Source organism: Caloenas nicobarica, chromosome Z (genome assembly GCF_036013445.1).
Source record: "Caloenas nicobarica isolate bCalNic1 chromosome Z, bCalNic1.hap1, whole genome shotgun sequence".
NCBI lineage: Eukaryota > Metazoa > Chordata > Aves > Columbiformes > Columbidae > Caloenas > Caloenas nicobarica.
The window spans coordinates 38,771,426-38,785,877 of NC_088284.1; the positions used below are offsets into that span (position 1 = coordinate 38,771,426).

The 14,452-nt window shown below is 34.9% G+C and overlaps 1 protein-coding gene across 2 annotated transcripts in view; it reads right to left on the bottom strand.

Moving 5' to 3' along the window:
- Positions 1-14,452, bottom strand: part of FER (FER tyrosine kinase) — a 175,524-nt gene that overhangs the window by 131,294 nt on the left and 29,778 nt on the right. For both annotated transcript variants that reach the window (XM_065655872.1, XM_065655873.1), the window contains exons 6-8: positions 8,202-8,385; positions 5,558-5,695; positions 4,489-4,608 (exon numbers count right to left, since the gene is read on the bottom strand). In XM_065655872.1, coding sequence (XP_065511944.1) covers positions 4,489-4,608; positions 5,558-5,695; positions 8,202-8,385 — 442 coding nt within the window. The remainder of the gene's footprint in view (positions 1-4,488; positions 4,609-5,557; positions 5,696-8,201; positions 8,386-14,452) is intronic.

Sequence of the window (14,452 nt, forward strand, 5' to 3'; positions counted from 1 at the left end):
AAAATTGTAATCAACATTGTATTGGCTTAAGAATTGACATACAGAAAGCAGATGTTATATTTAATGATCAAGCACCAACATTCAAGAAATTTAAAACAAATAAATAAGATTGTTCATCACTGGTAAATATGAGTTTATACATGCAGAAACAACATATTAAAATATTTTACCATTTCAAAAATATAAAGATTTCATATTGCAGCATCAGATTGAAAGATAAAGTTGATGCATATATTGTCTGAGATATACATACATATGTATATAACATCTGAGATATTTTAGGATATTTGTATTTATTTTAGAGAAAACAAAACAAAACAAAGCAACCATATACACGCTGAACTAACTTGTCTCCTTGTATTCAACCTCTTTTTTTTGTTCCTTTTAAAAAGTAATTTTTATTCAAACTAGCTAGAGCTGATATCTCTGCATCTGCCTTATATAATCTCAGTTGTGGATTGTGAAAGCAAGTTTCTTGTGGCCTCATATTTGCCTCCTGGATAAAATCAGATTACAAAGGAGTTTTTATTACTAACCAGTTAGTCACAATAATCCTTATCAGTTTTAACAACCACACAATCCCAAACTGTCAGGTTTCAATTGCATGAGAACAGATAAAATCAGATCAAAAAAGTAGACATCTTCAAACTAAGTTCTGCCTACCTGGAAAGCTGCCTTTCATATTTCTTTAGTCATTAGCACCATCCTGCCTCAGATATTAATAAATTCTTGTGCTTACATAATTTATATTTCAGAAGACTTTTTAAATTTTAAATTTGGATATTATTAATACATATAATACATATGCCCACTGACCAACACTTACTTCATTCTGGTTGCCTCCTCTTAATTCCTAACGCATGCATCTTTGAAGCATAAACTTTTACTCTGTTATACTTTTTAGAATATCTCAATATTAGTCAGTGACAATGATCAATATCTACTTAAAAGGTTAGCTAGTTAACACTGATTTTTAACTACCTCCCTCTGTCAAAATTCTCTTCATAAATATAAACTTACATAAAAATCTAAAAGTGAGCCATTTTTTTCATTTTTTCCTTAAAATATATTTTATGAAAACTTTTAAACAGTAATGTATGTAAAGCTGTCATTTTTGCCTCATACACTCAATAGAACTACTGATTCAATCAAATCTTATTGATTTTGAATCAATATACACCTTTGAATCTATCAAAAGTCTTTGAAATAAATCAACTATGTGTACTGGATTTATAATACCTGGTAGACACTGAAGGCAGTCAAATTTGTATTGTTTTAGCACATACAGAATGGATTTTTAAAAACTCATCACCTATGGATAAAGGATGGAATATAATTCTCTCACTTGCAAATTTCTAGTCATATACAGTAAGCTGATGCAAAGACCTGTGGTGATTTTTTGGCTGTAGTGGTTTTAAAGCAAGACTATAACAAAATATATCTAAAACACAGTTAACAAGGTATATGAGCAAAGGCAGTTACAGAGAACTAAGTTCTAAAAGGAAGTGTTCTCACCTGCACTAAAAAGCAATTAACAAAAAGACAAATAGGACAAGAACAAACAGTTTTTATAGTGTCAGGAGCTAGTGGAGCTTCACGAAAATCTGTACTGCTTAATATGTTTGTAATAATCCAAATAAAAGGACAGTTTAAAAAGTAACAAAGAATGCTGAACTGACCATACAATGTTATTTGAGGCAGAGGGAAGAGGATGAACGTGAAAAATACAAAAGGTTTATTCTGAATCTTACGATACTCAATAACTGGACTGTCATTTGGAAAATTAATTTCAATGCATAATGAAATAGGTAAATATAGAAGGGGAAAAACAACCCAAAGCTTTATTTATGTAGTGAATGGCTGCAAACTGACCATTATCATTCAGAAATGAGATCTTGTAATTAGAGTGGATGATTCCATGAAAACACGGGCTTGATACACTGCAGTGGTCAGAAAACCAAAACCAATGATTCTCTAGCATTTGTTAAAAACAAAGCAGAACAAGAATACAGGAAATCTCATTATGCCTCTCTCTGAACTCTGCATCTGGTTACCTGAGTAATTCTGGAAATTCATCACAAAAACAGTACAGTAACCTTGAAAACATTCAAATAAAGATGACAGCCTTGATAAAACATATGAGTAATTTTTGTGAAAGGACAGACTAAAGCTAAAGATGTCTCTGAAAAAGAGATCACAAAGCAGGAGTATGACAGAAGCTTACAAAATCATGAGCAGAAAGGAGTAGATTGTTCCTGTTCTCTTCCAAAACAAGAGCTTAAGAGCCATAAAATGAAACTAAGTAGTAGCACGTTCACATAATATGAAGTTCATCTCTGCAATTCCTTGACCAAAAATTCTATGGACATCAGATTCTTGTACATACTAAAACTGACTGGACAAATTCACAAAAGAAAAATACTTCTAAGGCTAATATAAACTACCCTTAAGGCTATTATAAACAAATACTACTTCTGTCTCAAAACATTTCTGAGGCTGAGAGATCTGAGAAAACAGCATTGAACAATCATCCTATTCTTGTTCTCCTCCCTAGACTTTTCCATGATGGCTAATGCAAGAGAGAAGAAAGTTGGGTAGGTCAGTCTTTGGTGTCACCTAATACACTTTTTTGCTCAAATTCCTAAACCTGTAGCAGCAACTGAACATCTTAAAGCTAGCAACACTTAAAAGAGCTAGTTGATTCCTGTTCCAAAAATAATATCACACAATAAAATTTCTCTCTGAAATTCACAAAGTAATTTAAAGTGGATGATCAAAAGATTTGTAAGAGGACACACTGGAAATTGTATTGAAAAAGTATATATGTAGGCAAATATCCAGACACGTTTATAAACACAAATATGCATTTCATCAGAAGCATTTAGTAGAAAACCAGCATTTCATCTCTTTCACTTAGATATGCTGATGTCTTGTTTCTAAACAATGGGAAACAGAAGACAAGCCAACAAGAAGTTATTTCTCTTTTTGAGCTATGGAAGGCAGAATCTTGGAAAAACTGTAATACCTTATTGAAAAGGAAGATGAAATATATGTATTTTTCCTGCTATTATGCTGAAGTACATCCAGACATACAGCATTTACATAGTTTAAGCAGGAATAATCTCAATTTATTAATGATGCAGAATATATTATAAACAGAAACATGTTTAAAAGGGAGAGGCTTTAACTGTCAAGGAATCCTTTCATAAGAAAGATGAAGCTGCTTCAGGTCTAAGGAGGAGTCTGACAAAGGAGGCTGAAACTTCATATTAAAAAGGTTTTTCCAGTATCTATTAAGGAATACATTTATGAAAAGTAATCAGATTGCACAGGAAAAAAGGTAGGAAGATTAATGACCTTGAAAAGTAATTAATAAAACCCAGAGATTCTGTTATATTGAGAAAACACAGGGATTAAAATAACTTGCAGAAGACATTGCAATATGTTTGTATTTGAAATACCTCACTGCTATTAGGACTCACTATGATTTTGGTATTCAGAAAACTTACAAAAACTAAAGATCAGGGATTGATTAAGCAGACAAAAAACCCACCACTACCAACAAAAAAACCCCACCACATTACTGATGGCTTATTTGGATCAGTTATGTTGTCTAAAGGAAAAAAACTTCAAATAAGTCAAATGGACTAAAATACAGTAGAGACAACAAAACCAGAAACCAATTAAACTCTGAATTCTCCATTTTAAACTGTTAGGATCAATATGAAAAAATATACAATTAATAGTTGCAATCTCACAAGTGACTGCATGAGACAATTTACATCAAAAGTTGAGACTGATAATAAGAACATAAAAACCTCAGCAAGAGATTTGTTCCCCAGTAACAAATGATTAAAGGTGAAGTTGGTAAAAATAATGAAAATATTTAATTAGGCAATGTATTAACAGAATACATAAAGAGGTAGCTTATTACCCTGAATAACTAAAAGCTCCACAAAATGCCACACAAAAGCTACATCTGTGTTAGTAAGTTAACGTATTTTAGAGGTTGTAATAATGAAAAAGATTTTCTTTTGAAAAATGAAAGCAAACACTCACAAAACAAGTGAAATAAATATATTCATGAAAGTTTTCTTCATGGCAATTCAAATCACTGACTACCTCACTGTACTTATTAGTTTAATCACAAGATTTCAGTATTTTTCCTAGAGTACTGAATGTGGAAACACTTTCGGGAAGATGTTCCCAAGGAAGATTCACGATGCATTTGGAGCATCATATGAACTAACTGGCAAGGAGAGGAACATATACTGAAAGTGCTGGCAAGTTCTGGAGAAGACTAAGGAGGAGTATTTTATGCAACGGAACAATAAAACCAGCATGGGAAACAGTCTATAGCATAAAAATATTATTTTTAGAAACTAGACCTTAAAAATAAGGACATAGCTATGAAATTATCTGAATGAGCCTAGAAAAAAAATTGAACAGCATTTCCAAAGGATGAAAGGTTTGTAAAGAAAGACTTACGTGGCTTGTAAACTTTCTGCTGTTAGATTATTCCACATGATTTCATTAGCTTGAAGGTTTTCATTTTCTTCTAGTAAAGATGTATCAAACTCTATTTCTTGTTCAACAACTTCTGATGACCTAATTCAGTAAATAAATGTTATATTTTCAAAATTAACATGTATCTTTGAGTATATCGTAAAGAAAATCATTATGTTTGAATTATTTTAATAACTAGAATTTAGTTTTAATTATATATTATAAGAAAGAAAAGGTAGCAACTGGACACATATTATTTTTCCTTTGAATAAAGAACAAAGCCTTAAAATTATACCAGATAATAAAATGACATACAATTCCTTGAATCAAGATCACACCTTAACCAAGGTTTTCAAGGGTTATCAATGTGAATGAGTCCACTCATAGCTGATCCTGCTATAAACCTGCAAGTGACAATTATCAGTTTGCACATAACAACAAAAAAGATTATGCAAGAAGTCTTAGGACTATTTCCGCATATACTAATACAGAGTAACAGTTCAATAAATGGCAAACACAGGGGTTTTTTTTAAGTAAAAAACCTTCATGCATTATCTGTGTCTCAGGCACCGCTCAACCTGCAATAGCTGCAGAGTACACAGAGGTACCTAGAGTTCACTCTAAACTTTTATTTGGACAATAAGAGAAATAAAGCTGAGAAACTTAGTTTAGCACAGGATGCAAATTGCACCCAAATACACAGTAAATTAGTTCACACAGAATCTGGACTGTTGTGTATAGTCTGCTGTCAGTACCAAAGTTATGGCTCTTACCATGTAATAACAGTAACTGGGATTTAGTTTTTCTAGAGCCAGTCAAAGGGATGGAAGTATAAAGAACAGTCAGGTTAAAAAACTGACTTTCAGCCAGCTTTCTGTACACGTAAGTAGAACAATTTTCAAACTAGGATAAAGCTTTACCAGTAACAATGTATAATAAAAGGAACCAAACGGAAACAAATTCAAATCCGATCAGTAAGCAGTCTTGCATTTTAATGCAGGGTGTTCGCAAGAAGAAACATGAACATGCACACCAAGACAAAAATGTATACCTGTGAGTATCTATGAAGTCATTATACTCAGAGTTAGGGTCTATCTGTTCAACCGAGGTCTGGATCTCTTTATGGACATTCACAATCTCTTCTGTTACAAGACTGGTGATCTGGCTATACTCATCCAAGATTCCTTTTCTAGAGAGGAAAAAAAATTCTAGTGTATAACATGGCACTGAAGGCATAGATGGCATTGAAGATGCTTCAAACTTTCAATTTGCTGTTTCTACAAACTCTTGTTGCAACTGGCTAAAAAGGGAAAAAATAAGAGAATATATTACTCAAAGAAATAACAGACCAGCTGTGGCCTTTTCTTTACTGATTGGCTGAGTGAGAAGTCTCTTCAGACAATGTTCCTTGTATTGATTTCAGCACATCTACATACAGGGTGGCTAAATTAAAACCTGTAGAGATTACAAGAAAAAGGAATGCATACAGCTCATTGATGACACTCTTCTTCACAAAGGACTTACCATGCTTGTTACAACCTCACTAAAGCTTTTCATGTTCTGGCTGACAAAATAAATATTCTCTGGCATAAGGCAAAACAAGTCACAAAATAGTGTACATTTCCATCTCCACTTCTATTTTGATATATTTATTTTATTGTTTGGTTAGTCAAACAAAAACAAGCATAAATCACAAGTGAGCACAGATTTATAAGAAAAAACAAAATCAAGCAAGATGTTCCCGTAAGAAAGTACAAGCCACCCAGCCTTGTCTCTACCTGCTTCTGAGAGTGGGAAAAAACAAGTGAATAGGGCCTGGTAAAAGAAAAGGGAGGATAGTGCTATAACTCTCAAGAGCATCCAGTGACACATCCTCAGAACACCCTCTTTAACTTTTAGCTTTCCATAAACGAACCCTCATAATAATTTCCTGTGTCATTTTTATCTTTCACAAACTTGCTAGCTCGCCAGGCTCTGAAGCATGGTAAGATTTCTTAAAATACTGATTAATTTTGGCTCTCCCAGAGGAATATGTAGAGAAAAAAGGATCAGTAGATTTTTCCAGCATAAGATCTCAAGTTACATTTACTCTGTAAAAAAAAATATGTGATTGGATTTTTTCAATACTTTTTTCTGAGGAGCAAACAGACAAGTGAAGGCATTAAGCCTTGCCTTGCCTGTGAGCAACACGTGTGAAAACATTTCAGAAAATGGTTCAATGAGTGTGATGAAAAGATAGGCGAATGCCAACAACAGCAATGCCGTATCAAAGAGAAAGGCAATCTATGTCAATCATCCAAAAAAAGGAAAAATCATTAGCAACGTTAATCTACATTTCTTCAAGTTTACCAAACTAATTAATCTGCAAAAGTAGGATTATTCAGGAATTATGTTTCACACAGATGGCCACACCAAGCTCGACATCTGAAATCACCAACTATTTTTGTGCACCAAAGATACTGGAAAGGAGTAATTTTCCAATGCATTCAGATCTCACAAAAAATGTCTATGCAGTGATAAAAATATTTCTAACAGGTTTTTACTCCAGACAGAGTAGTGGTGAGTGGGTTCAATAGGTTCTTGCTCCATCATAAAACTCTTCAGTGAATTATTACGTCTCACAATTCTGAAAAATCACCTTAACTACAGCACAAGAATTTAACTGTAGTCATTTGCTGTGATTTTACATACAAAATTGAGATCTAAATGGCTGTACGGACACTACTACAAAGGTCTGTTTCATTTCAACACCTCCACAAGAACCAAGGGAATTAATACGATACTGCAAAGGGCGGTTAATGGTGTCTGCACCACGTAAACATGTAAAGCATGAAATTCCTAACTCTCTCTCACTTTCCATGTGTTGAAGTCAAGATGAACATAGACTTCAGGGAAGAGAAGACAATGAGTTCAAGAAGAATGCCTCACATCTAAATGAAAAATACCTACCAAAAAAAAAAGTCACTGTACTTTCTTTTAGGCTAAGTGATTTAAATAACACCCCAGAAAAAGACCTATAGAACAGACTCCCTAACCAATTCCCATTCTTCAAGAAAGACAAAGAGGCAGCATGGTGGTTACACAGCAGAAAAGAGGGCTTAAAGTCCTCATTGTCTCTTCCCCAAGATTATCAGTTTGCATATCTTCCGTAATGATGCAAAAAATGATCTTTCAAGAAAAAGGTAATTGTATTTTTAAGGCTGGATTCCTTACAGTGAGATCAGGTTTATATGATCCTCTTACCCCTCCCACACATATGATTAACCACGCATCTGCCTGGCCCTCCTCCGCAATTACTTTCAAGACAGTTGGCTAGTTTAAACCAAGTTTGTTGCTAGTGGAATTTCACAAGACTACCAGAGAGGTAACAAATTTGCTGTAGTATACCAGCTGAAGGGCAAAGCATGAGCTAAGCTACAAACACTGTAGTTAATCCATACGATCTGGAAGTTTTATGAGAAGATGGTGTCTTGTTATAATATTTAAATAACCACTCAGAACTACTGTCTGCATTATTTGGACAGACTTTTCTATGCACAATTATTGTCAACTGAAAGATGAAAACAGCTTTTTCTGCTACCCTTTGATATACAATTAATTAACCATAGTTTATTATTTTCAAATAATCCTGTAATTTAATTAGACTATTACACATAAAATTCCATAAACTAAAAACACATAAAAATACATCTTACAGGGCTTTAATCATTTCTTCTTGCATCTTCTGTAGTGAATCAAGTAATAGAGGAAGTGTAGTATCATAATACTGGTGCTGATGTAACTGTGCTCCTTTCAGTGCCAACACATACTGATTATGCAATATATGAAGCTTCATAGTGGCTTTATCACATCGATCTTTGGCTTTCTCAGTCTCCTTTCCTAAGAGAAAACACAAAAATAGAAACACACGTGGTGATTTAAAAGTATACAAACTTGTAGATGACATAAATCTAGTAGGTTTAACATGAGTTTGCACCTTTTTCTACATTGGTCATTTCAAGGTACTTCTCTGAAGAAGGTAAAATCTGACCATTTTCAGGTCATTAGTAAGACCAAATGTCTTGGTTTCCTCATTAAAAAACTAAATAAGAAAAAACTGCTGTATTTTCTTTGGAGCAGAAACGTGAGAATTCTTTATCTAAAAGTATATGAAAACCTCTGTCTACACAGATAGAAAAAATAATATAACTATGAGGAATAAAAAACAAAACTCATACACTTGACTGTCACAAAGCTAATCTCTTATTTGCCTCAGAGCAAACATTGTCTAATGAAGAGATGTCCTACTAGGTCAGATCCATGATTCATTAAAAATCTGTCATTTATTGTGAGCAACAATTCTACTGCTACGTATCATCCCAATACAGCAATAGTGCAGTCTACATATGAGTAGCTGAACTCTCACACTATTACTCCTGATCAAAATGGGCAGTTTCTTTACTACAACTTAATATTTCCTTACCACTGTCAGTATCCTGATCAGCAGGTTGGTTCTACAATTTCAGCTCTACACTTAGATACTAGAAGTCTTCATGTTCACAAGAACAGTTCAGCGCTGAACCCAAGAGCTACATGGTACTTCAAGAGGTCACCTATTCTATTCTTTGCCACAGTAATTGTGCAACTACGTGGCACGTGTTTTTATGATTTTTCTAAGATTTCCAATGACAGATAACTTTGCTACTTCCTCGTACCATCCAGGTCTAGTGCCACACTAGCTGAAAGCATTGCCCCCACCTCTCTGCACCTTCACTCTCCAAAGTAAACCTTTCTTGCTTTAAACTATTACTTACTTCATATGTGCCATGGGTATCAAAAATAGATTCTACCACCTTCTGCAATCCATCTTTTGTAAATTAGATTACACACTCCCCTCTTCTGCCCAATATTCTAAAGTCCACACTATGGACCTACAGGTCTTCCCTTATAAGTCCTTTTCTTGCAGTTGACTGGTTCACAATCTTACACAAGTGCAACTTCAGTCAAAACTCAAAGCCAAAGAATAAGTTTACATTCCAGATACTTCTAGTTCATTTAAAAAGAAAAAAGCATATTGTTTTTAATGCCATACAAACACGGCATCACTGATTACCTTTGCTTTGGCATCTGACCCTGCCAAGTAACACTATTTTTTTGAGACTCATCTCTCAGTTAAACAAAATATTTTTAACTCTATAGCTGCTCGGCAGTGCACTTTCAATCCCTTCAAGGCATACTGATGCCTGGGAATTTAACAGACAAACTCTGAAACAAAGTAATGAAACACTGAAAGTCTACCCAAACCTAATCTCAACATACATCCTGCAATCTCCCATAGAACATGCTAATCTGACAGGACATCATTAACAACCATTCTCCAAGCAGCTTTATGCAAACAGTTTTGCACCTGTACTAGAATATTTGCAACTTGATCTTGCATTGCCCTTGTCATAAAACATTATGAGATTATTTTGACATGGTTCCTTACTGAGACACATAAGCTCTTACTCATATCCTTGTTATCTTCCTGATATTTATGAATTGTCTCATTACTTTTTCAGGAACTAAATGCATTTTAAATGTATCCTGTATCTGCAACTATCAAGTGCAGATTCACGATTACCTACACAGATAAAAATACACTAATTAAACCAATCTCATTCAGACTACTACATTTCTTATCTTAAAATAATTTAAGTAATAAAAAAAGATTGTATTTAGCATTTCTATGACTTATCACAAAGCGGCTGAGAAAAAAGAAAAAGGAAGCATTCACAGCTAAATGGCAGAACAGAGAGGCTTCAGAGCAGGCACTGAAAAGCTGAAATTGTGTCATATGAATACAGAAAGGTTTGTAAACACCAACAAATTAAAACACGTTAAGACATCTCAAAAAAAAAAACCAAACCACAACAAAAAAAACAAACCAAAAAACCCACAACAACAACAAACCAAACAAACAAACAAGCAAAACCAGAAAAACCTGTAGAACAGTAACAAATTCTCTTTCATATACACTAGAGTCAGCAAGTTTGTCAGAAAATGTAAAGGACAGTCACTATACAAAAAGAGCTGGCAGGGAAAAAGAAAATAATTTTTTTTGGATCTGTGTTCACTATGAAAGATCATCAGAGATGTCCAGGCTGAAATGTCTCTATGAAAGAGTCAATGAATCTCTCTTCTGAGGTGTCAGAAGAAGAGGTTAGAAAATAAACGAAATAAGAAGAAATTATGAAGATCGGATGGTGTTTAGCTTTGGAACTTTAAAGGAACTGGAGAACGTTTTAGCTGAAATATTATCATTAGTTTTGACAGGAGGAAGTAGGCACTCAATGGAGTGCCCTAGAAATATCACTTGGCTCCTGATACATGAGGTGATAAAGATGATGATGAAGGTGATGTCTGAAGGAGGGGAACTAAATGTGAAGAACTGGAAAAAAAAAACTTCATGTGTACTGATTAAGTTACAAAATCGTAAATTAGAGTGTGAATATTTAAAGAGATGCATATGGGGAAAACCTATTCAAGCTCAGTGACCTGTTGTAAGATTACTGAATGCACTCAGGAAGTGCACTCTTGGGTTTAGCAGAGAAAGATCAATGGAAATGTTAAGTCAGTGTTCAGCAGCCATCAGACAAGATGTTATTTAGCAAAGGACCAGACAGTGTTATCATGGTATGCAGCTCTTTCACCTCCGGGAGGACATATTTGAAATGAAAAAGCTTTAAAGAAGGGCATCAAGCATCGGAAAGGTAGGAAACATAAGGAATCCAGAAGGAATGACTACGGTTAGGACTCCTGAAGCACCAGGAGACAGAGGAGCAACATGTGAGAGAGGACACACAGTAAACAGATCTCCCCAACCTCTTTCAATGTAATAATTGTGTGGCATTATGTGGAAATAGTATGTACTTTACTAAAAACAAAGGACATTCTTCAGCTAGCAAGTTGCTAACCTATGCAATCTTTTGGTCAAAGTAATTATAGGCATGAAAAACTCATGCGGTTTAATAGTGAACGGACATGTACACACAAAACAAATCCTGAAGAGCTGCTGCAAACTAAGACAGCACTCCTGACTCAGGAACTCCCTAGGTAACAAATTACCATGAAGTTGAGACAGCTGTCTGTTTCTCCCCTCATATGGCTCTCTAGATGTTTGCTGCCTCGCCACTTTCAGATACGTTTTAAACAGAGAGTAATAAAAATTACTTTTAAAGGATATTATGTCTGACATTTAATTGAAAACAATCTAATTGCTGACCTGATTTTATACATGGAACAGATTTCTTACACTATAGTTCAGCAAAATGAACAAAGTTACTCTGCACAACAAAGAAAAGACACATCTCCAGAGCTGTCACCTGAGAAGTATTTTTCATTTAGGAATGAATGAAACAAACCATTTAAAAAATTTCTGTAAAAATGTTTTGAAGGCACGACAATCTCAACTCTCTCTAAAGCTTTTGCCAAATTTAACAGGTTTTGTCTTTGGCAAAAAGTCAAAATACATGTTTCATAGGAAGACTGTAATTTTTTTATTTCCTCAAAACAAAAAACCACATTGTACTACTTATTTCTAAATTAAATACAGATCAGTTTGGAGGGAGGAAAAAAAACAAACAAACAAAAAAAACACAAACAAACATGTCATACCCAGAATAACATCCCAGAAGTCAGATATCACCAAATGTGCATGTCTAACACCAGTAAACCAATATAATGGGATGGTATACAATCCTGTTTTCACATCTGCCTCAAGGACTAAATTCCTTTTTTATATATATTATTCCTCATCAGAATACCTCCACTAATTTCAGAATAAATTGAAGTATCATACACACTCAATTTCTAAATATAGTAGGCTACAATGTCAACTTGGTTATCTGCAAGTAACGACATACACACCATAAAATCTTTCTGAAGAATGAAAGGCACGTGGACATGGGGAAATAATGGAAGATGACTGAAGAGGGTTTAGAGAGGAAGAGGTCAAGTAGTAGTTACAGCATAAGGATTGAATGAAAGAGGATGATGCAGCTGGAAGTCAGTGCTAGAAGCACCAAATTTTGCTTGCCCTGGTGCATTCCCTTGGGAGATCCACTGGCCAGGGAAACAGGACAAGGGAGATGAAGTGGTAGCACAGGGAGAAATGCGGGATTATTTACTGTGTTTATTGTACCTTTGGCCACTCCTACTCAAGCATGCTCTAGGTTGACTATTTGCCAGCAATATGCCCCTGTGGCTGAGAAGGCCAACAGTATCCTGGGTGCATTAGGAAGAGTGTGACCAGCAGGTAGAGGGAGGTTATCCCCCACCTCTACTCTGCCCTGGTGAGGCCGCATCTGGAGAACTGTGTCCAGTTCTGGGCTCCCCAGTTTAAGAAGGACAAGGAATTACTGGAGCTACAAAGATGATTTGGGGTCTGGAGCATCTTTCTTATGAGGAAAGACTGAGAAGGCTGGGTCTGTTCAGCCCAAAGAAGGTTGAGAGGCGACCTTATTTATGCCTATAAATACCTCAAGGGTGGGTGTCAAGAGGATAGGACCAGACTCTTTTCAGTGGTGCCCAATGACAGGTTGAGAGGCAATGAGCACAGTCTGAAGCATAGGAGGTTCCATCTGAATAAGAGGAGAAACTTCTTTACTTTGAGGGTGCCCGAGCACTGGAACAGGCTGCCCAGAGAGGCTGTGGAGTCTCCTTCTCTGGAGACATTCAAAACCCACCTGGACACATCCCTGCGCTCTACGTGAACCTGCTTGGGCAGGTGGGTTGGATTAGATGATTTCCAGAGGTGCCTTCCAACCCAAACTGTTCTGTGATTCTGTGATTACATAGTGCAATATTATCTCCATATGTCATAGTTTAAGATCTTAAATGTGTAACTTGCACATGCATGTCCTTAAAATACACCCCCTACCAGCCTGCAGCTTACCAAAAATCAGCATGTGTCAAATTATACCATGTACCATGAGTACAGGCTTCTGATCTATGAACAAAACAAACAGCTTTCAACAGTTAAACTAAACTGAAAATTTACACTAAAAATTATCACAACCACAGAACTAGAGACTTATCAATACCATCTCTCTTTCAGAAACCTCATTAATGGCTATACTATTCCATTTTTCTATCTGCCCTGAGGACTAAATTATTTTGCTATACATTATTCCTCAGCAGAACATCTCAGCTAATTGCAAAATAAATCAAATTATCATACACACTCAACTTCTAAATACAGCCTTTGGACCTATAATTAATACAAGAAACACAGCTACAGTATTATTTCCATATTGTAATTTATTTTTTAAAGAAGAAAAAGGCAGTGAGGCAGAGTACACAGTTGTTCTACATGTCAATTAAGCACAGAGGAAAACATCCAATTTTCTTTATCTGTATAACGAATTTCATAAATAGATCTAATTATAGTTCTACTGCTATCAGTTGTTGACAAAACTCTTTAATGTTTATATAAACTGACTGTGTATACAAGATGTCATGCCATAAACAGTATTATAAAGCTTGCAAAATTCAAATAGCAAAGTTTGACATTTGCAAAGAAAAGGATAGCATTCTTTTTAAAAAATTCTAGAGAGTCAAGTATTTCAGTTTCTAATAAACACTCTTTTAAGATTTTAATACATGCAGTACAACAGAGGCATCTAGAGAAAAATGTTTTAGGGTATTTTCTACTAAAAAGGTAGATTTACTATTCCAAAGTTCTTACCATTGTATGTATTAGTTTCTTCTAGCCTACTATTCACCTAGAATGGAAGAACAGAAACTGGATAGGACAACCAACTGAGACAACCTGAGGAAAAATTCAGCTTACAATGTTCACTTATTCTTTTTTTAAATAAGCATCAAAGTTCAGTGCAAACTCCTCAAAGAAAGTGACTTTCAGAAAATAAATAATGCAAATACAGAATATTTTCAGACCTATTTTGGATTAAAAATAAATAATTAT